This window comes from Podarcis cretensis (assembly GCF_951804945.1).
Source record: "Podarcis cretensis genome assembly, chromosome: 14".
In the NCBI taxonomy this organism is placed as follows: domain Eukaryota; kingdom Metazoa; phylum Chordata; class Lepidosauria; order Squamata; family Lacertidae; genus Podarcis; species Podarcis cretensis.
The window spans coordinates 46,108,128-46,132,150 of record NC_137183.1 but is presented as its reverse complement, the minus strand read 5'-3'; the positions used below and the strand labels follow the sequence as shown (position 1 = coordinate 46,132,150).

Sequence of the window (24,023 nt, the reverse complement as noted above, 5' to 3'; positions counted from 1 at the left end):
ACCAGATGCACTGACCCGTTGCACCACCTGGAGATCCATTAACTTCAGCAGGTCTACTCCGAGTAGGATCAGCATGGGATACATTTGTTAGAGAAGTGCGGGTTTCAAGGATAGCTGTGCTTCAATTCACATATTCTTTCAGAAAGTGCAAATTAGGTAAAACCTGATCCACACCATTTTTTTCTCACCCCTCCCTGATTGTGAAGTTTGGCAGCTGCCTGGCAGTGCCAGTCTCCGCTCCTGGTCTTGCTATTCTCCTGCCTTCAACAACACTTTAGTAATGCAGAAACTGAACAGGTAAACATTTCCTGGTGTGGAGAATTTAAAACATGGGTAAGCAAACTAAGGCCCCGGGGCCAGATCTGGCCCAGTCGCCTTCTAAATCTGGCCCAGGGAGTCCAGGAATCAGCGTGTTTTTACATGAGTAGAATGTGTGCTTTTATTTAAAATGCATCTCTGGGTTATTTGTGGGTCATAGGAATTCGTCCCCGCCCCCCTTCAAAATATAGTCCAGCCCCCCCACAAGGTCTGAGGGACAGTGGACTGGCTCCCTGCTGTAAAAGTTTGCTGAACCCTGATTTAAAATGTTGTGGTCATAAAGGCACAGGAGCAGAATGGGCAGCGGAAAGGTGGCAACTGTAACTTACTCAAAGGCCTTTTCTCAACTTCTGAAACAGAAACTGTTGGGTTAATTCTTAGCTTGCATCCTGGCAGCATCGAGAAAATGATCCACTGTCACACTTGGAAGTAGGCAAAATATATATATTATTATTGTTATTATTGTACATTATATAACAGCACATTCAGTTTCTAGAGCTATACATTTTATATAACATTATTCTCCAGAGCTAGGTATTTACCAAGGGAGGAGAATATGGAGCAGGACTGAGAGAGAACGGAAAAATAATCTTGCTATTTGCTAGCTCTGCATGGCTTTACCTACAAATCATTTCAGGTTGATCTATGCAGCAGTGTCGTTTTTTTAAAAAATACATATGTATATATTATTCTAGTCTCTGAGACCGGACTGTACAATTATATAACATATAGTTTAAAAAGCAATAATTTACTTAAAGATTATTTTCTTCTTCTTTACAAATATTTACTGTGATATACATTTAGAAATTAATTCCCAGAGGAACAACCCCTTCGTTTCCGCCTGGCACCCACCCAAGCAGCAGCTAACGATTCACCCTTTCTTATTTTCTTTTTTTAAGAAAAACAACAACAACCCAAAACACAACCAATCTTACAAGCTGTTTTTTAAAAAAATGAATAATACACTCAATAAATAGGTTTTGATTCTATCTCCTTTTCACCCTGTCCTTCCACCCCCCTTTTTTTGTTCAACAAGCGGTCTTTCAGAGTGGTCTGCTGGGTCAAGGGGAAGGCAGCAAAATAAATCTCAATTTCCAAAGGAATCAGAGGAGACACAAAATGGCACCTTATCCTGAGCCAGGCCATTGGTCCATATAGCTCAGTATTGTCTAGACTGACTGATAGCGCCTTTCTGGGATTTCAGGTCTCTCCCAGACCTACCTGGAGATGCCAGGGATTAAATCTGAGACCTTCTTGCACGTAAGACAGATTCTCTGTCACTGAGCTATGGCCCTTCCTAGCATATACGAACGGAGACTGGTTAGACATGGGACTCAGCTACACAGCTGTGAATAAAACGTTTTAAGTGCGTTGTAAAGTGCATTATACAAATGGGACACTAGATGGCGATGGTGAGCTATGGCAAATATAATATATTTTTCAAAACGTTTTTCAAAAAAAGCATTTTCATAAATGTTTTTAATATGTGTCTAGATTCCACCATGCACTCACCACTTCTTACTGCATGAACACTGCATGAGCACTAAGACCTGCACTAATTGGGAATATATTGATTTCAAAGTAAGTTCCAGTTCTTCAGCTAGTTAGTGCGGTTGTCACTAGTGAACATACATAGGCTCCTTAAATGGCTTTAATGGTCGTGCCCTCAAGGAATTCTGGGAACTGTAGTCCTATGTGTGCAGACATGGCTGTAATCTTAATCCTTTCAGACTCAGGGCCAGCCTGTAGCCTAGGTGTGGGGAACCCTTGGCCCTGAACTATTACTCCCATCATCCCAGGCCACTGGCCATGCTTGCTCGGGCTGATGGGAGTTGTAGTTCAGCAGCATATAGAAGACCAAAGGTTTTTCACACCCGCTTCAGCTGAAAAATGCATTTCCCAATCATGATTAATTTTTTTTTACTGCATGGCAGTCAGGCTGTTCTTGTGACCCACCTTTGATCATTAATTCAAGGATGGCCAAAGTGGTGCCCTCCTGGTGTTACGGGGCTACAATTCTCACCATCCCTCTCCACTGACTACACTGGCTGGAGCAGATGGGAGCTGGAGACCAATAGTCTAAGCAGGGCATCCCATCAGTTTCCCCTCCAGTAGCCCATCCTCGCTGACTAGTTCAGGACCAATGTGTCAAAGATCTTTGAAACGTAGAATGCATTATATCCCCACAAAACAATGATTCCAGGAAGTGGGAGACCAGGGAGCTTTGACTAGGGATTTTGGTTTCTCTCAGTTTCTCATTTTTTCCAAATCTTAAATTAAGCTATTCACATTTCCACACCAGTTTGCGATTTATTGGGAGAGGGGAATGTTTTCTAATGCACATGTTTTTGGGTACACATTTTTGCTTAATTTACACATTTTTGCAACGCATTCCCCCCAAAATATTTGTGTGTTCTTTTCACCAATATATGCATTTTTAGGTATAGTTTACTCCCAGGTTTGTTTGTTTGTTTTTTTGGGGGGTACACATTACTTAGCTGAAAAACTGCACTGCAAAATTCCTAGAAGTGCAAATTTCAAAGGACAACCATGTTTTGGTTTGTCTATTGTTTTGGAAAGTGCAAATTTGGTTGGTTTGCCTTTAAATGCAAACTGAATTGAGTTTCTCCCCACCCACCCCCAAACAGCCATTGCAATCAAACTGGTGCAAAACTGGTGAAAGTTTACATTGTATGTATCCCTGGTGCATAAATTTAAGCCTCAGTGGAGACACAGCACCGTTTCTCTGTCAATTCGTTTGAACTTTTAATACATTTTGCTGTTCAATTGTTCTTTTTGAATCTTGTATTGTAAGCCTCCTTGAGCCTATACAATTTATTTATCTATTTATTTAGTTTGTTTCGGAAGACCGCTTTCCACCGTAAACGGAGAAGTCAGGGTATCCCAGGATGGCTGCGTTTCCGTTTGCGTCTTGTTTCAGATAGTGCAAATTAGGTTGATTTGTTTTTAGACATGAACAGAATCGAATTTTGCACCTCATGCCATCCATATCTATGACAAGCAAACTGGTGCAAAACTGGTATAAGTTAGGTATAAGAAGAGGTATGCTGAGAATGTATATCTAAGCATTGGTCAGTTCACATTCTGTGTGGTTGGTGCCTTTCCCTGGCCTTGATTAGGCATGCCACCTTGAACTCAAACTTTTGAGGTGTCTTCACTCATTCCTCCTCCTCACGTAACATGAATCTGCCAATGTTCAGGGAGTCGATGTGCTCTGGGCTCCCCATGGTTCCTAATCATATGGAAAACTTATGCCTGTGTGAATGCAACCTGCCTTTTCAGATGCTCTTCTGAACACAAGGGATGGTGACTGGGAGCGGCCGCCGAGACCACATAACACCGGTCTTGAAAGACCTACATTGGCTCCCAGTACGTTTCCGAGCACAAGTCAAAGTGTTGGTGCTGACCTTGAAAGCCCTAAATGGCCTTGGCCCAGTATACCTGAAGGAGCATCTCCACCCCTGTCGTTCAGCCCAGACACTGAGGTCCAGCTCTGAGGGCCTTCTGGCAGTTCCCTCACTGTGAGATGTGAGGTTACAGGGAACCAGGCAGAGAGCCTTCTCAGTAGTGGCACCCTCCTATCAGATGTCAAGGAAATAAACAACTATCTGACTTTGAGAAGACATCTGAAGGCAGCCCTGTTTTGGGAAGTTTTTAGTGACTGATGTTTTAATGTATTTTTAATCCTTTGTTGAAAGCTGCCCAGAGTGGCTGGGGAAACCCAGCCAGGTGGGCAGGGTATAAGTAATAAATGATGATGATGATGATGATGATGATGCCAGTGATAATGGGTGAAGGTGGTCCTTGTTACCTTTGTGTGTTTGCTACACATGTGGAGGGGGAACGAGTGAGGAAATCTTTTATTATATGAACAGGGTTTCTAAGGCTACAATCCGACAACATACCTACTTAGAAGATCCATTGAACTCACTGGCATTTACTTCTGAGTAGGCACGCATAACATCGCACTCTTAAATGAGTCGTGATTATGCGTATTCTTATGTTAAGAATAAACCTTAAAGAGTGTAAGCCGAGCCAGGCATGGGGCACCTGTGAGTCTTTTCTTGGACCCTAACTCCCATCATCTGCAGCCAGCAGGGCTGATGGCTATGGATAATGGGAATTGGAGTCCAGCAACATCTGGAAGGACCCAACATGACCCCAAATCCCATCAATGAATGTGCCAGCTGTTGAACCAAGTGAAAGGAAATTCTGGATTAGTGACTCTGGAACGCTAATGCTTACTGATGGCTTTTAGGGATCGCCAGGAAGTGGGTTGGATTATACCAGCACTCTGAAGGAACCCACATGTTTCTGGAACAGCCAAGCACAGGCAACAGCGGACTTGGGGTCTCAAATTTCAGTGGCACACTGTGCGACGCCAGAATTTGGTCCACCTCTTTTGCTCCTAGCTAAATCATAGTTGCAGCACCCCTGAGGTTCTTGGGCAGGAGCCTAAGGCTTTTGGGAGCCATTGCAACAACATGATACAGTGCATGCAACGTTTAGGCTTGCCAATTTTTATTTTTACTTTCACCAGTCCTTCCTCCTTCTGCGCTTCCAAATGTTGTTTGGTGTGCAGGCTTTCGCAGGCAATGAAGCTTCTCTCCTCTCTGAGAGAAACCTTTGCACCTGCTGATCTCTGCAGATTGAGCTGTTGTTGCCCAGGGTCCAAGGAGCATGCCCGTGCTGGCTTTTCCTCTCTGATCAGTTGGCAGCCTAAACTCACCCAGGGCCTTAGTGACCAAATTCTAATTTTAGACAGGTTTCCCTGCCCTACCCCCAACTCTGCCAACCTCCTCCTCTCTGCAAGCTGTCAGGGAACATATTATGTCCTTCAACTCCTGCCAGCCTTTGCTCCCAGGCAAATTCAGCAGGGGTGAGACTCTCTCTGTTTCTCTCTCTCTCTCTCTCTCTCTCTCTCTCTCTCTCTCTCTTCTCTCTCTCTCTCTCTCTCTCTCTCTCTCTCTGTTTCTCTCTCTCTCTCTCTCTCTCTCTCTCTCTCATGCTTTGCAATAACAGATAACGTTGGGGACCTGGGAGATCGATATTCGCTTGGAATGTGTGCCGTGCGAATTGCATTTATTGCTTATGATCCGCTCTGTGGGTCGGTCACACGCCTTCATCCAGATGGCTGGACAAGGGACACCCACCGCGACTGGGCGAGAAGAACAGAGTGTTACTCGGAAGTAGCAAGAAGATACGGCAGAGGGGGAGAAGAAAGGAAGAGATTTACGCAGTATGGCTTTTGGTGCAAGGCCCAAGAAGCATGCTTTGGGAACAAAAAACAATTGCATCTCTTTCTCTCTTTTAAGGCGCAGCCCCTTTGGAGCCTAGGAAGGTGGGGAGTCAGGAGAAGTAATCTGGTTCCATTCTGTCATCCTCTGCTGTGGTTAAAAAACAAATAAATCAGAGCATCTTTCTGTGGCAGAGGATGTTCTAATGGAGGGCATTGCAGAGAGGGTCCAACAGGACATTGTGTGGTACCTGAAAGCAGAAAACCCAAATTGCACCATGCACACTCCTACTCCCATGACCCAAGATAAATGTAAGGAGAAACAAAAAATTACTGAATTTGCCAAATGATTGTTAATTTCCTTCACTTTTATGCAGAGGGAGGGAATCTATGGGATTCCAGATTTTGCTGGACCACAGCTCCTATCAGCCTCAAGAGAATGAACAATGGTCAAGGACAAAGGATGGGCAAGTCAGCCAGTTTTGGTTCTTCTCAGTTTCTCATTTTTCCATTCTTTAGTTCTCCACATTTCCACATTATTTTCCTTTAAAAAATAATAATAATAATAATTAAGGTCCTCATGAAGGTACACCAGCATTTTATGGTGACTTTCTCCTAATATATCAGTATATATATTATATATTCTCCTAATACATATTCTCCTAATATATATGTATAGACACTTATACAAAGCAATTTCCCCAAATGTAATGTATTTTTTCATAATGGCTTAATATTTTTAAAAAACTGTTTCCCCTTCCCTTCATGCTCACTGTGAGCTTGAGAAGAAGAGTTTGGATTTGATATCCCACTTTATCACTCCCGAAGGAGTCTCAAAGCGGCTAACATTCTCCTTTCCCTTCCTCCCCCACAACAAACACTCTGTGAGGTGAGTGGGGCTGAGAGACTTCAGAGAAGTGTGACTGGCCCAAGGCCACCCAGCAGCTGCATGTGGAGGAGCGGGGAATCGAACCTGGTTCACCAGATTACGAGTCCACCACTCTTAACTCCTTGATCTGGAAGGCGGCATAACACCCCCAAATAAATACAGACATAAACTACATCTGCACACAATTCAAGCACTCTCATGCTGCCTTAACTCAGCCATGGTTCCCCCCAAAGAATCCAGGGAACAGTGGGTTGCTAAGGGTGCTTAGAGTTGTCCGGAGGCCCCTTGCCGAGCTACAATTCCCAGCAGCCATAACAAACTACAGCTCCCAGGTTTCTTTTGGGGGAAGCCAGAATTGTTCAAAGTGGCCCTTAGGTCAAGGGATGTTGTGAGTGCTATTGATGTTTTATTGTATTTTTAATAATCTATTGGGAGCTGCCCAGAGTGGCTGGGGAGGCCCAGCCTGATGGGCGAGGTATAAATAATATATTAGAAGAAGAAGAAGAGTTTGGATTTGATATCCCGCCTTTCACTCCCTTTAAGGAGTCTCAAAGCGGCTCACATTCTCCTTTCCCTTCCTCCCCCACAACAAACACTCTGTGAGGTGAGTGGGGCTGAGAGACTTCAAAGAAGTGTGACTGGCCCAAGGTCACCCAGCAGCTGCATGTGGAGGAGCGGGCAAGCGTACCCGGTTCCCCAGATTACGAGTCCGCCGCTCTTAATCACTACACCACACTGGCTCTCAGTGTTGTTGTTGTTGTTGTTGTTGTTGTTATTACAGCAACATCTCTGGAGGGCCACAGTTTCCCAATGCCTTCCATAGGAGGAAACTGAGGTATAAATAATATATTATTATTATTATTATTATTATTATTATTATTATTACGACAACATCTCTGGAGGGCCACAGTTTCCCAATGCCTTCCATAGGAGGAAACTGAGGTATAAATATTATTATTATTATTATTATTATTATTATTATTATTATTATTACGGCAACATCTCTGTTCCATAGGAGGAAATTGTTATGGGAGGGGACAGTGTCTAATCCTTCCTGTGCCCCTGTGATCTTTCCAAAGGACCCTCTGAGAGTGGTTGTCCTAAGCCTGGCCCTGCTTTCAGTCTCAGGGCCTGTCTGAGGAGGGGGGGACGGGACGGAGAGGGTTGGGTCATTTGAGATGAGCGGCTGGAGGAAGGGTTCAGTGCTTCTCTTCTTGATTCCTCCCTGCACCTACCTCCCCTTGCCCTGCATTACCAACACAGGATAAATAAACCACAGGGTTAGGGCTCCCATGTCTTAACGTCTAGTCCTTCTCTACAATTTTTTGTGTGTGGATTTTCTCCCTCCACTTTTGAGGACACCAGGCAAGAAAACTGAAAGCTTTTCCTAAATGAAAATGTGTTTTGTTTTGTTTTTAAGAGAGAGAGAGAGAGAGAGAGAGAGAGAGAGAGAGAGAGAGAGAGAAGAGCTTTGTTGCTTTTGTCGACTTTGGACTTCGTTCCCTTCTAAAAAGCAATCGCTTTTATTGTTTGAAAAATAATGTTTTTTGGTAAATAGTTTTGCATGTGGGAAGTGAAACAAAAAGATTAAAAATAACCTCCCTTGCTTTCCCCTCAACAATAAAGGTGGACTATGAGCTGTAGGACTTCAAGTGCTAATCTAGTGCAACAGAATTATATCTCCAGGCAGTACATGTATATATTACATATATTAAATATAATATAATTTGTTCATTCATATTTTGAAAAACAACAACATGATTTTGCTACCTGATATTTTCTCCTTTTGAAATTGTATAGTGCTTAGCTTTTTAAAAAAAAATACCCTCATTTTCAACAGGGAACATAGAGACAAGGAGCTTGCCCACATTTCCACTTGTCCTGTGCTTAGAAAGCACGGGTCCAAGCAGTTTTCTGCTTGACCCACACTTCCCAGGCATGGGTCTGTGCAGTTTCCCCCTTGCCCCACACCTTTCCCAGGGAAAGCTCACTCTTTAACTTTAAACCACAGCAAACAGCAATCAGGAGAAAACCTGAATTGACGTCTGCTCCAACTGATTGCTAAAGAACTGTTGTCCCTGGGATAATGTTGTAGGACAAGAGGGATGAGCCTTCGATCATATCACTCTGGATGCGATGATACTCCTGCTTGCACAGAGCCTCAAACTCACAATGGTTGGGTTTCTAAGCTTGTGGTGCCGCCATATTGAATCTGCCCTTCCATATGTTCTCTTAACAGCTTTGTTAACACTGGATGTTCACAACACTCTGAGGCTGGCTAGGATTTCTCAGACCATGCCATTCAGTGGTTATTGCGATTAAACCTTGGGGTTTTTTGTGTTTTTTGTTTTGTTTTTTTTTAAAAAACGCACAACAAAAACAACACCCTAAAAACCATTCTAGCTCTCAGGCATTCCTATGGCACTTGCATTGTTCTGCATAATTTGAATTGGGTTTCGTTGAGGAGGGAAAGAGACCGGGGCAGGGGGAGAGACACCCTTGAAAGCAGTTACAGGGGCCCTGGGTCATATTTCCGACTCCCTTCTGTAGGATCTTTGATCCAGAGCTACGGTGGCCTGCAGCGTCTCAAATTCAGGCTGGTTGTCTGAGCCTGGGTCGTCCAAACCTCTGCAGTCGTCATCCTCCTCCTCCTCCTCCTCTTCCTCCTCATCGCGGCTCATGAAGGCAAGCTCGTTCTCGTAGCAGAAAGAGTTGGTGCTGGGGAGGAGGAATTTGTTTTCCATCAGGTCCTTGGCACTGCAGCATGGGGTCGACGGGACCTCATACGTCTTGTGGAAGTGCGAGTAGTCAACTTTGTACTGGCATTTCTCCTCAAACAAGACGGGCTCAAAGCGGTGGCCCCACAAGATCTCGCTGGACAAGTAGGAGCTCCGGGCTTGTGTCGTCATGGCGGTAGCTTCCACCATGCCCTCAAGGATAACCACGATTTCAAAGTCGTCCGTTTCCAGATCCTGCCGGCTAATCCCAAACAGAGGGCTCTCTTCGTTGATCTCGTGGAGGATGGTGAGCGGAGACACTAAGAAAATACGGTCCAAGCCTTTGTCGAACCCAACGTCAATATCTATTTGGTCAAGAGGGATGTATTCCCCCTCTTCGGTGATCCTGGACTTTATTAGCTGAGCTCTGACATGAGCCTCAACAATGTGACTTTTCCGCAGGTTCCCCACTCTCCACATCAGGCAAAGCTTGCCGTCCCTCATGGCTATGACCGCATGATGGCTGAAGAGTAAGGTTTCGGCCCTCTTCTTGGGCCTAGCCATTTTTGCCATGATGGCGCCAATCATGAAAGAGTCTATGATACACCCCACGATGGACTGGAGGACCACCATGAAAACAGCAAGCGGGCACTCCTCCGTGACGCACCGGAACCCATAGCCTATCGTGGTCTGTGTCTCAATGGAGAACAGAAAAGCAGCCACGAAGCCATTCACTTGGAGGAGGCAAGGGGTGAACGTTTCGTCCTTGACTGGCTTCTCGATATCTCCGTGGACAAGCGCTATAAGCCAAAAAATAAGACCAAACAACAACCAGGACACCAGAAAGGCAAGGGAGAAGAGCAGCAGCATATATCTCCAGCGGATGTCCACACACGTAGTGAACATGTCCGCAATGTACCTCTGTGGTTTGTCATCCATGTTGGTAAACTCAACGTTGCATTGTCCGTTCTTCTTAACAAACCGGTTCCGGCATTTCCTCCTTGTGTGGATCTTACCGTTGCCAAAGCCATTCACTCCCGGCATGGTGGTTAAAGTCAACCCGTCTTCCTCAGAAGATACGATGCTGTAAGGGTTAACTCTACCTGCACTCATCCCTGAGTCGAGCAGCAGTGGGGCAGAAGGGTCTCTGGACTCTTTGGGGGGCGTTGCCCTCGGCTCCCTCCCAGTCTTGACCCTATGGAAGAGAGGAAGGAGCCCTTAGATTTTGAAGTGCTGCAGGCAGATAGATCTAAGTGGAGGTTCTGCAATGAGAAAACAAAGACACATGGGTTATCTCTCAGAAACGAGAAGTTGTGATAGCCGCTCCAGGAATTTGCTTGAAAGGTAAGGTAGATAAAATAAAATCATATTTCAAACTTAACAAGGTTCAAGTTTCTCTCTGCTTTTGTCCATGTGCAGGAAAAGCAGGTAGGGTTGTCTCCAGCTAAGGTCTACACCATGGGTAGGCAAACTAAGGCCTGGGGGCCGGATCCGGCTCAATCGCCTTCTAAATCTGGCCCGCGGACGCCCCAGGAACCAGCGTGTTTTTACATGAATAGAATGTGTCCTTTTATTTAAAATGCATCTCTGGGTTATTTGTGGGGCCTGGTGTCTTTACATGAGTAGAATGTGTGCTTTTATTTAAAACGCATCTCTGGATTATTTGTGGGGCATAGGAATTCATTCATTCCCCCCCCAAATATATAGTTCAGCACCCCACAAGGTCTGAGGGGCAGTGGACCAGCCCCCTGCTGAAAAAGTTTGCTGACCCCTGGTCTACACAGACAAGAATTGACCTAAGGTAGCCACGCCTGTTATCTTCAGGAGGCCTACTCTGAGTAGGACTAGCACTGTTTACAGCTCAACATTTTGAAACCGAGTGCAGAATTATGCATCCCCAGAATCTCATCTTTCATAAATTAGAAAAGAAATAATTATTATTATTTCTAATAATTTTATTATTTATACTCTGCCCATCTGGCTGGGTTTCCTCAGCTACTCTGGGCTAGGGGAATCAAGATACTAGCCCTCATGGGCATTCCTTCAAATAAAAGTCGTTGGTACTTAGCTTCAACAGTGCTACCGCGTCAGACACTCCCAAAGCATTCAGATAGATGAAATGGATGATGAAACATTAGAAGTAGTATAAACTGTGCAAATTGACTACTATTTCAGGAAGACTGACCGCTTTTTAAAAACTTTAGAAGCACTAAGTGTCCATTGAAGGTGCGTTTCATCCCCTCCGAAGTGTTGAAGAATCTGTGGTCTTTTAAATGTGTTTGTGGAAGTGGGGGGGGGGGTATTGGTTTATTTGTTTTTGTTTTTCCATTATGTGTTTTGTGTTCTTATTTTGCATCTAGCTGGGAGTGTCAAGGAAGCATAATGGAGGGGGGATATACATGGAATTTGCAAGAGCACAACAGAGCAGGGAACAGAATAAGCGGTCCTTTTCGTGACAAGGCGAGGCCCATCGAACAACTGCATTTGCAAAATGCACCTTGGAGCCACAGTGTTGACGACATGCCTCGGAGCTTCCTGATCTGGGTGTGTTGTTGCTTTGAATCTCACAGCTAGACTGGTCAATAGAGTCGATTGCTGTAATCACTGCCATGGCCAGGGGGAAGAGATGTAACGAAAACACTCTTGTGGTCACGTTGAGGGGCTCTATGTCAGCTGGCGAAGGCGGCCTCATGCCATTCGCTGAGCACTGCAGAAACCGGAAGGCCAAATCAGTTCACGGAGCAAACAAAGGAGCTCAGGAACAGATGGACGTGTCAGATATTGAGTCTGAGCACGAGTCCATCTAGCCGAGTATTGTCTGCTTACGGGGGTAACCAATGTGATATCCTCCAGACGTTGTTAGACTACAGCTCCCATCAGCCCCAGCCAGCATGGCTGATGGTCAGGGATGATGGGAAGTGCAGTCTCCAGGGTCATCTGGAGGTTGCCATGTTGGTTAACCCTAGTCTTCACTGACTGGCAGTCAGGGGCGTCTTGCCCATAGAGGCAAGTGGTGCCAGGCGCTAGGGTGCTAGGTTCTGGAGGGCACCAGGGAAGAGGCAGAGTGTGGATGTGGCACCTCCCGGCACCAGCTTGCTGCCCTCGCCCGCCTCCACCATGCCACACCGCAGCAGCGCAGTGCCCAGTGCCTCTGCCTGTCATGGCCATCGTGGCACAGGTGCCAGGGAAGAGGCAGACACTGGGCGCAGCACCTCCTGGCATCAGCTCGCCGCCCTCGCCCGTCTCGCTGAAGCAGCACCATGCTCTGCCTCTTCCCCACTGGAGGAGCTGCCCTCCAGCCGCTGCCCCCCTCCTCCAGCCCCGCGAAGCTGACAGCAGTGCCGTAAAAAGGGCAGGAACTCTGCAAAACGGGGGGTGGGGGTGGGGGGTGGCGCCGGAGGGATCATTGCACCATGGCCCTGCTGGCAGTCACTCTTCCGGGTTTTGAACAGCCCTCCCTGGGAATATCAGGGGCTGAACCTGGGCTCTTGGGCATGCAAAACACATGCTTTACCAATGATCTGCATAATTTCCTTGCCCGATCCCATGCTCTCCACCCCCAGCTCATCTGGTGAAGCACCAAACGTCTTCCCAGCTCTTCAACTCTTCAATCCCCGACATTTCCAGAATGGGATAGCAAAGTCCGCTGTCTGACAACAAGCCGAGGGCCTTCTGGCGGTTCCCTCATTGCGAGAAGCAAAGCTACAGAGAACCAGGCAGAGGGCCTTCTCGGTAGTGGCGCCCGCCCTGTGGAATGCCCTCCCAGCAGATGTCAAAGAGATAAACAATTACCTGACTTTCAGAAGACACCTGAAGGCAGTACTGCTCAGGGAAGTTTTTAATGTGTGACATTTTAGTGTATTTTTTGTCTTTGTTGGAAGCTGCCCAGAGTGGCTGGGGAAACCCAGCCAGATGGGTAGGGTACAAATAAATTATTATTATTATTATTATTATTATTATTATTATTATTATTACCTGAAGCACTGCTGTTAATCAGTGTAGACAGTACTGACCTAGACAGACTGAGGTGCTAACAGCTTCTTTTGCTCCCATATTTGTATGTAGTTGCGATCACTTTTTCTCCAAACAGCTCAGAGCAGCTTCCGTCTGGTTCCCGTTCAGCCTCCAATCAAGGCAGCTAACTAAGCTAGAACCTGCGTAACTTCAGCTGAAGAGCTATACTCTGTACCTGCAGACCACCCTCTGAACCATTAACACACCTGAAAACTTCCTGAATTATCTCTGCAGGCATGTGGGTCCTGAGGAAGGGGTGTGGCTCAGTGATTAAACGTCTGCTTTGTGTGCAGAAGGTTCCATCTTCAATCCTCAGCAGGAAGGGCTGGGAATGTCCCCCAAATGAAACCTTGGAGGGCCTCTGGCAGTCAGTGCCAACATGACTGTGCTGGATGGAGGAATGATCTCACTCGGTTTCAGTCAGCTTCCTGTGTTCCTCCCAACCCAGAACGAAACACATAATCTTGCACTCCTGTCGGATTTGCTACGAACTACGTAGGCATTAGAAGACAGGCCCCTGTTGTGTTTGAACAATCCTGTGTGGCTTACATGAATTTCCTACAGAATTTGCCGATCGGCACTTTAAGAATGGGACCAGAACGCACCTGGAAGATGCTTAAAGGTCTCCTTGATTCTTGGATTTGGTTCCCTGCAGCTGGTTTGGCCAGGAAAAAGAGAGAGTGCAAGAGGAGCTTTAATTGAATTTCTAGCTTATCCCTAGAAGACCCCGTAATCTCTTTAAATACAGCCTCTTGTCAATTTCCTTTCATCTGCTGTCGGTGTTATGAAATTCATAACAAGGGAAGGGTCTGGAAGGGAAGTCTGTGTTAAGACCATTGGCCTATTTAGCTCCGTATTGCCCCACACTGACAAACAGTAGTCCCCCCTCCCTGGGGTTTCAGACAGGTAACATTACCAGCTGTACCTGGAGGTGCCAAGAATAGAACCTGAGGTTGTTGGCATGCAAAGAAGATGATCTCCCACTGAGTTGACAGTCCTTTCCCATGAAGCCTCTCATTGGGTGGACAACTCAAAACTGGGCAAGGAATTTATCCTCCCTTCCTCTCACCTGTTACCAGAACAAGCATAAATAACCAATTACCTGCCCAGTGTTGATTTCAATTAGTTCCCAGCATGGGTCCAAGGGCTTTAGAATACCTGTTTTCAATGTTTTGTGGTTTTGGCTGACACAGTTAATTTTTTTTAATTGTTTCTGCAAATCAAAGCACATATATCTGGAGTCACCAAACTTTTTCAGCCAGCGGGTCCTTTGGGATTTTGAGGGAAATGCCGTGGGAGCTAATCAGGAGTGCTTTTTAGCAGCCTTGCCTGAGAAATCAGCCACAGCTGTATTTAGATCAGATTAAACCAGCCACTGCACTGATAACCTTGAGACTGGGCTACCGCAGTGAGCTCTATGTGGGGCTGGCCTAGAAACTCCATCTAGAGCAGAATGTGGCAAAAAAAGAACTGCAGGTGTGGACCCTCAAAGTGTCCCTATTTTCCAGGGATGTCCTTGATTTAGAGAAGCAGTCCCGGTTTCGGATTTGATCCCAGAACATCCCACTTTTCCTTAGGACGTCCCTATTTTCACTGGAGAAATGTTGGAGGGTATAGAGTTATCCGACCCCCAAGCCATCTGAAGACAATCCTGTATAGGGAAGTTTTTTATTGTTTAATGTTTTATTATGTCTTTCTATACACTAGAAGCTGCCGAGTGGTTGGGACAACCTAGTAAGATGTGTGAGATATCAATAGTAAAATTATCATTATGGAATGGGACATCCCTATTCTCACCGGAGAAATGTTGTGGGGCATGCATGTGATATCTCTGGCAAAACAGCTGCTACAGGGCCTAGTCGGACGTTCTTGTACTACAGTGGTGCCTCGCAAGACGAAATTAATCCGTTCCGTGAGGCTCTTCGTATAGCGGTTTTTTTGTCTTGCGAAGCAAGCCCATTGACAGCTTAGCGGATTAGCGCTATTAGCGGTTTAGCGGCTTTTAGCAGATCAGCTGATAAGCGGCTTAGGGCTTAGGAAAAGGGGGGGGGGGGAGGGAAAAAAACCCCGCAAGACATTTTCGTCTTGCGAAGCAAGCCTATAGGGAAATTCGTTTTGCAAAGCGCCTCCAAAACGGAAAACCCTTTCGTCTAGCGGGTTTTCCGTCTTGCGAGGCGTTCGTCTTGCGGGGCACCACTGTAATATACAAAGCCCTAAAGAACTTGGGTCCAGGATACCTTAAAGACCACACAAACCCTTATATTCCAGCTAGATCACTGCAGTCATGGAATCCCCTGCAATGAAGAAATCTCAGCTAAAGCATCCCTGACAGATGGCCATCTAACCTCTGCTTAGAAACCTACAAGGAAGGAGAGTCCACCACCTCCTGATGGAATCTGTTCCACTGTCAAACAGCTCTTCCTGTCAGAAAGCTTTTCAGGATACTTAGTCAGAATTTCCTTTCTTGCAACTTGAATCCACTGGGTCAAGTCCTACCCCCCCCCCCCAAGAACCGGAGAAAACAAGCTGGCTCCATCTTCTGTGTGACAGCCCTTCAGATATTTGAAGATGGCTATCATCTCTCCTCAGCCTCCTCTTTTCCAGGCTAAACACACCCAATCATCTGGAGGAGGGCTGTGAATTGTCCCTGTGTTTCAGAAGCCTGACTGGCTTCAGCTAGTAGTCAAGTGTTTGGTGTCATTGGTCCCATGGTGTGCAACACACATCCAGCTGAGATTTGGCAATTGCTAATATTCAGGTATTTCTCGAAGACCTTTTTATGCCGACAATTCTATCCAGTTGTTTAAATTTTCCTAAGATGAGCCAGACATATTCACGATTATTTTGAATTGTTTTAATGGTATTTTATGTCCCATCATATTTGCATACATTGCTGTATGCCACCTTGATGTATTTTATACCAGCGGGCAGTTTTAGGAATATAATTTGTAAAGAATAAATAAAAGGAATAACAAAATGGCAGCCACGGGGTGTGTGGCATAGCACAAAATGGCTGCCTTATCTAAACGAGCATATAAGGTACACAATCACAAAATGGTGTGGGCTTGCTCCCCACCATCTCGCACCCCATCAGTGGAGGAAAACAACATCTACAACAGGCTCCTGTGAGCTGTTATTAAAAATAACAAGAGAGTATATATTTGTACTTTTCCTCTGTTCAGAATGGAAGAGTGAATGTGGGGTCCAATGCTAGAATCAATTCAATGTGGGCATGTCTGAATGTGTTGGAGGTAGGAGACGCCAAGGAAGTACAAGGAACTGAGCAGGGACAGCAAACAGCCTCTCGTTCAGTGACGATTTTTGAGGTGGTGTTTATCTTTATTTATTTCACATCATTTGCATACCACTCGACTGTAATGAAACCTCTTAGGTGGTTAAAATGTCGCTGGATGAGCTTTTGATGTATTTTGTAATGTTCATTGTTCCGTTCCCCGCCCCCCCGCAATTTTTAATTACATTTGTGTTTTGTGTTTTACCCTGTCAAGTCACTTTGAGGCTTTTTATATTGCATAAAGCGACTGATTAACGATGGATAATGATAATGATTAGGGCTTCCCCCCCCCCCAGGTGGGTGCCGTTGCCATTATAAGAGAACGAGGGAGACCTTCATGGTCAGTTCCGACGCCTCTTTTTCTAGAAAAATAACACCGATGATGATGATGGTGATGATACAGATTTACCTATTTGTAGAGAATCCAGCTTGAGGCTGGATTTGATACTTTGAATTCTGATGTGAACCAACCTAATCACATTTTCCTCCCTGCGCTACTGTACTGATTGGAAAATATCCACCGGCTTTCCCACCTCCCAAATATCCTGAGGTGGCTTTTGGGCGCAAATAAAAAAAGTGCCAAGATCCCTTTATAAAAAACCCACCTATCTTGAGGAAGAAATACATTTAGGAAAGGGGAACGGTCTGCTTCCCTTTGATGTGCATCAAGGCAACACTCTTCCCAAAGAGTTTGGGCAAAGCAACAGTTACAAAGGGAAAGGGAGGGAGGGATTAGTGACCTCCAACAAACTAGAGCTGCTTTATCTGATGAGTTTATTACTTAAAGCAGGGAGGTGGGGAGGGGGAGAGATTACGTAACTATGTGGCTGTTCTTCCCTCCTGGAGGGATCATCAGGCTACCCGTTCAATTAATCCTTCCTAATTCACTGCCCTTGGGGACCTTCTGCAGAAAACAACAGAAATCGCTTTCTGCTTTAGGCCAGTGCTTGCTTGGGAGCTGGGCAAGCTGCAGGTTCAGTGGCCTCCTGGCAAAGGCCCCCCCCCCCAGCTCTTTTGGGCAAACAGTGTCCAGCGGCTCTGGGAGCTTTCTGAGGGGCCGGGGCAGCAGGAGGCTGAAATCACATGTGCAAAGAGTGTAATGATCACAGCAGAAACTTGCAATTGCAGATGCCACAAAGGGACACAGAGGGGGAAATTACTGATCACTCTACACAGGGATGGGAAACTCTTTTCGGCCTGAAGCCCATGATCCTTTCTGGATTACCCTCTAAGGGCCATGTCCCAGTTGTGGGCGTGGTCAGGTGTGAAGGTGGGCGGAGCGACGAGTGCGAATTTTACCATTGTGCAGAAGGCTGGTTTCTGCACATGCTCACTAACCCCTCTCTTAGACCCTCCAACATGTCAAAGGGAAAAACTGGAAGGCCAACTTTGGGACGCCATTGTCCCTTTTTTTCTCATAAGAGGACAGCGGCCATTTTGGGTGATGCAATCTTGCACGATTTTGCGACAGGAACTTGCTTTTTTTCAGGCACAAAAAGTGAGATCGCGGCCCCAGAAAAAAGCTCTTTCCCTGTGGGGGAATTGCATCGCAAAATCAACCTGCGAACACATTTTAGAAACCACAAATCATCAATTTTGACAAAAAAAGAAAAGAAAAGCAGAGCATCCTGTTGCTAAACATTTTAATTCTGAGAACCGCAGCCTGTTATCAATAATTGCTATAGAGATGCAGACAGATCCAACAATGTTAGGAGAAAGGAAGAACTTCTGGATGTAAACTCTGAGCATATCAACACCGCATAGCGTATCAGCATCTCTTAGCTTCAGTGGCTTCAAAGACCTTCTGAGCTGTCTATTCTCAAAGCTCTATAACAGCCTCCTTGGAAACAGCATACATTTTTATCAGAGCAACTGATGAAAGCAGAAGCCAAAATATTTTGCTTTAAGAATTTAACATTTCTGTTTTGTTAGTCACTGCAATATGCATAACTACACAAGTACACCACCACCAAAGAGCAGGTACATATTTCAACACACAGTTTACTAGGATTTTAATAAACCAATGCATAGTTTCCTGGACGTAAGCTCTTTTGAACTCTGTGGGGCTTACTCCTAATCACACAGAGGCGACTTGGAGAACACACTTGGCTTTAACAAAAGCTCTTCAGCCAGCTGGAATACAACCTTAAGCTTTCACTTAGACGTGCAAACCATCTTGCAGTGAAGTGTCACCATTTAAACCGCTAGTGTGAAGAAAGGACCCCATCAAAGAAAAGGGAAGAAGTACCCAGCTTCTGCTTATTTTTGTTTCCTTTCCCAACTCACTCTATGCTAATCCATCACTAACAAAGCCTTCTTGTTGCCTCATTCACATTTCTGACCCCGCCCACTTTTGCCTCTGGCCTCACCCACCGCCAGCATGCGGCCCCTGTAAGGTTGCTAAGATGGAAATGCAGCCCACGATCCAATAACGTTTTCCCCGGTTTAAGGTAGTAACTTTACACCAGGGATAATGAACATTGTGCCCTCCAGATATTATGGACTAAAACTTCTAGCCAGCATAGGTAATGGTCAGGGATGATGGGACTTGTAATCGAAAACAAAAGGAGATAAAATTACTTACTATTCTGCACACAGTTTGGGGTGGAAGACTTGTGGCTATCGAAATAATAATAATAATAATAATAATAATAATAATAATTTATTATTTATACCCCGCCCATCTGGCTGGACTTCCCCAGCCACTCTGAGCGGCTTCCAACAAAATATTAAAATACAGTAATGCATCAAACATTAAAACCTTGCAGAACATCTCCATATATTCCTGACCCTTGGCCATGCTGGCTGGGGCCGTTGAGAATTGGGAGTCCATCAACATCTGGAAGGCCATTGACATGGTAGTGAACAACACTATCATAATAAACTTGCCCCCAGATAAAGAACAAAACCCTTTTTGGGTGCACATTGCTCAGCAAAACAGATCATATAAGCTTCTTATTTTGATTTACCGTAACTCTTTCCCCCAGTACCTTACATTATGGGTAGTAATAATTACGACAGCATATTCAGTGTTGAAAGCACTTCGTTGTTTGAGTTACCCTTAAAAACAGCTCAAGGCAAGGATTGCAGCTGAGAGAATACCACTCTGCCTAGGGCCCCCTTTTTGATGTTATCGTTCCTCTTGCAATAACCAGGAGTATTTCTTCCCTACTCCTCCACAGTGGTATCACATGACATCGAAAACCTGCCTTGGATCCCTAAAGATCTCTCTCGCTGTGCACACAGCTAGGAGCTAAATCCAGCCTTATTAGGAACAGAGAGGAAGCTGTCTTTTACTGAGTCAGGCCAGCTAGCTCAGTATTTTCTACCCAGATTCAGCAGCTCTCTAGAACAGCCTTTCTCAACCTTGGGTCCCCAAATGTTGTTGAACTACAACTCCCAACATCCCTGACCCCTGCTCCTGCCAGCTAGGGGTGATGGGAGTTGTAGTCCAGCATCTGGCAACCCAAGGTTGAGAAAGGCTGCTCTAGGATTTTGCACAGGGGTCTCCCCTGGTTCTACCTGGAGGTGTCAGGTATTGAATCTGGGGCCACCTGCATGAAAAGAAGAGGTCCCTGAACTATGTCTTTGCCCCTTGTTGAGTGGATGTGGCTTTTGTAAAACAGGATCCACCCAAATCCTCTTTAGGATTGGGCAGGATGGGCAAAGCACTATGGGGTGGGCAACTTGTGGTCCTCGGGATGCTGTGGCCAATAGTCAGGGATTATGGGACTTGTAGTCCAACAACCTCTGGAGGGCCACAGGCTGTTATTGTTATTCACATTTTATGCTGTTTTTGTTGTATCAATTGTTTTAAATTCGTTGTTTAAGGGTGGAGTATAAATTTATTATTATTATTATTATTATTATTATTATTATTATTATTATTATTCCCATCCCTATGTATACACGAAGGAGCGCCTCCACCTCCATCGTTCTGCCTGGACACTGAGGACAACTCCGAGGGCCTTCTGGTGGTTCACTCACTGAGAGAAGTGAAGCTACAGGGAACCAGGCGAGGGCCTTCTCGGTAGTGGCACCCTCATGTGGAATGCCCTCCTGCCAGATGTCAAGGAGATAAACAACTATACAACTTCCCAAAGACATCTGAAGGCAGCCATGTATCGGGAAGTTTTTAATGTTTAGCGTTTGCTGTGTTTTCATTCTAAGCTGCCCAGAGAGGCTGGGGCAACACAGTCAGATGGGCAGGGTATAAATAATAAAACTGTTGTTGCTGTTAAGGAACCTCAACTCCCTCTCACTGGGAAGCCTCCTTTGATTTTGTAGGGCAAAGCTACCTCTCTATCTGCCTTATCCCTTGTACACCCTGTAGATCACTGCGGTCTGTGCAAGAGTTTCCCCTGCCAGTTCCAAAGATATTGGAAGTCTCTTTCTGCAGTAACTCAGAGCAGGGCTTGTAGTGTGGCTGCCCCTGTTCTGTGGAACAGCATTCCTGTTGAAATGTGAGAGAAAAACCTTTGCACCCAGCTGGAACACCCAGAAAACAAGAACACAGGTGCCTTCCTTCTATCTGCAGGATTTAACTTCCTTCCACAGGGCTTGTAAGACAGAGCCATTCCACCTGGCTTTCAACTTGAACTAAGCCTGATCTTTTATTCCCCTTCCTTCTCTCCCCCTCCCCTTTTTATGAAGATTACCCGCTCTGGGATCCCACAGCTAATTCTCCCCTAGTCTCTACACTGGCCCAAATAGGACTAATTTAGCCAGCTAGCCCTGGTGATCATCTAATGTTTATTGGATGGATTTTCCCCCTGAATTGATTTTTGAATTCTGAATTTATTGTTATTCACATTTTATACTGTATTTTATGCTGTTTTTTTGTTGCATTAATTGTTTAAAATTTGTTGTTAGCCGCCCTGAGCCCGGTTTTTGAACCAGGAAGGGTGGGGTAAGGTAAAGGTAAAGGTACCCCTGCCCGTACAGGCCAGTCTTGACAGACTCTAGGGTTGTGCGCTCATCTCACTCTAGAGGCCGGGATCCAGCGCTGTCCGCAGACACTTCCGAGTCACATGGCCAGCGTGACAAAGCTGCTCCGGTGAACCGGCACCAGAGCAGCACACGGAAACGCCTTTTACCTTCCCGCTATAAAGCGGTACCTATTTATCTACTTGCACTTAAGGGTGCTTTCGAACTGCTAGGTATAACAGTTACTGCTAGGGCGGGGTATAAATATTTTTTTTATTATTATTATTATCAGATCAGACCATCGGTCCATCTCGTCTGGCTGCAGCTCTCCAGGGGCTCAGGCAGGGGGGTGCTGGGAAATGAAAATGAGACCTTCTAGACGCAAAGCAGCTGTTCTGACACTGAGCTACGCCGCTTTCCCTTGTGGAGCAGGGTAGGGAGATGGAAACGAGAGTCCCATCATATCCATCTCTCTGCTCTCTGGCTGCTTTCGATTCCTTGCTATAATGCCAAATGTTCCCAACCGCTGCCGTTGCATAATTCTTCTGCAAACATCATGTGTAGCTCTGCATAGAGACATGTGACCCCACTCCTATCAATGCAGCCCTCCCTGGCCCATGTCCCCAGAGGCTAATAACTTTGAAAGAGGGGCAAGTGTGAGGGTATTCGGTGAGGTCCCTTATTTATTTACAGAGGCCGCTGACTGCTTCACCTGAAACACATTTGAAAGGGGGAAATGGTGAAGAAACTCTGATTGTTCCAAATTGCTTGGAAAACAAGCAATCAACTGTACTAGTCTCCTCCTCGTTCAATTCCTTTTCAACGCTCCCCATTCTGGATGAACTTGGTGTTTTGGAGGGAGGGAAAGGTAATGAGCGAAAGCAATTAGTCATCAAGTATGAGCCTTTAAGAGGAAAATTTCACCAGCAAACTTGGAATATGTTGGAAATAAACAAGTTCAAATGTGAAGGGTGCAATTTGTCTAGTTTATTTCAATCCCATCATATCAACTCCCTCTTCCTAACCTCTGTCAGACTCAGGTAAGATCATAGATTTATTCTGAACTATACGTTTAAAGTCACATCATTCCACAATAAGCAGCCATGGCTTCCTGCAAAAAAATTCTGGGAACTGTAGTTTGTTAAGGGAGTTGAGAGTTCTTAGGAAACCCCTATTCCCCTCCCTGGGAGAAGGAATTGATTGCTGAATCACTCTGGGATGCAGTCCTCAGAACAAAAATGGTCCCTCACCTCAAGCACAAAGATTGCCTCTTCAAAGGATCCAGCTGTTCAAAGTGCAATGACAGGGATATTTACATTTGTAACTTAAGGGTTATTTCTCTTCATATTCAGGTCAACTAGCCAAAAGGGAGATGGGAACCAGGCAGCGTTGCAGGATCCTCACTGAACCAGCACCTTCTCTGACTGAGTGTGTAGCTTTGAAGGAGTTTTCCTCTGTATGTTTGGTTGAATGTCTCCCTGCTATGTACAAGGCCTGACCAGAGAGTGACAAAAACGTCTCTGTTCCTTTCTCCTCGAGTTTCTTCAGTTGAGTGGTATCAGGAGTTTTCTTTCTGGACACCATTTGTGTTATTTAAGTGACTTTGCTAGCACCCACTTAGACTGCGGGCGGGGGGTGGGGGGACATTGAGTTGGAAATGCAACCAGCTTAGGGTCCACCTCTCTTAAAGTAACAACAAAGCTGTGTAGGGACATGAATCCGTACCTCCCACTACTTCACACATATATGCCATTCTCTCTGCAACAGCACCATCAAGCAATGGCTTCTCCATGTGAAACAGCTATCAGAGACTAAAAATGAACTGATTGGTCGAGTTTGCCCATGAGGAATAGTTCAGTTGGTAGAGCACGAGACTCTTAATCTCAGGGTTTTCAGTTTGAGCCCCACACTGGGCAAAACGCCCCCCCCCTTCATTGCAGAGGATTGGGGCATGGCCAAATTTGGCCCTCCAGCTGTTTTGGGACTACAATGCCCATCATCCCTGACCACTGGTCCTGTCGGCTAAGGATGATGGGCATTGTAGTCCCAAAACAGCTGGAGGGCCAAGTTTGGCCATGATCCTTGGGGTCCCCTCCAACTCTACAACTGAATGGTTCATTCTTCCCTTCTTAATTCCAGCTTGCACCATTTCTGCATCAGTTTGTGAATGGCTTTCTAAGAGCTTGCATGAAAATTTGTACTCGCTCTTGTGCCCATTTCTCTTAACATCCACATTGCTGGACACAATTTTACTTGAGAGACATTTTTGCAAGCAGTGTTCCCTAATACAATGCATTTCTGTGTAATTTTCACTAATTAATTCCACTCATTTTGTAAACCGCTGTGAGGTTTTCTTTTTTCTTTTTTCTTTTTACATTCAAGTGGTTATGCAAACTGTATGTAATAAATCAATAATAAATAAATAAATACACATTGTGTGTGTTTTCCTTGTATATTTGCACTTTCATGCACATTTTATGGTTGAAGAACCATGCCTTCATATGCAGCATACATGTAAAGCACATTTAAAGCATGTGGCTTTTCCGCAAAGCATCCCGGGAACTGTAGTTTACCCTTCACAGAACTATAGTTCGCAGGACCCTTAACAAT

At 45.4% G+C, this 24,023-nt stretch overlaps 1 protein-coding gene across 4 annotated transcripts in view; it reads right to left on the bottom strand.

Annotated features, from left to right (window-relative positions):
* Window positions 1-1,274: 1,274 nt before the first annotated feature.
* Window positions 1,275-24,023, bottom strand: part of LOC307203196 (ATP-sensitive inward rectifier potassium channel 12) — a 60,513-nt gene continuing 37,764 nt past the window's right edge. For 2 of the 4 annotated variants that reach the window (XM_079953835.1, XM_079953836.1), the window contains exon 2: window positions 1,275-10,443. In XM_079953835.1, the coding sequence (XP_079809961.1) occupies window positions 8,990-10,294 (1,305 nt within the window). In that variant the 5' untranslated portion in view covers window positions 10,295-10,443 and the 3' untranslated portion in view covers window positions 1,275-8,989. The remainder of the gene's footprint in view (window positions 10,444-24,023) is intronic. The other 2 variants (XM_079953837.1, XM_079953834.1) reach the window with 1 other exon arrangement.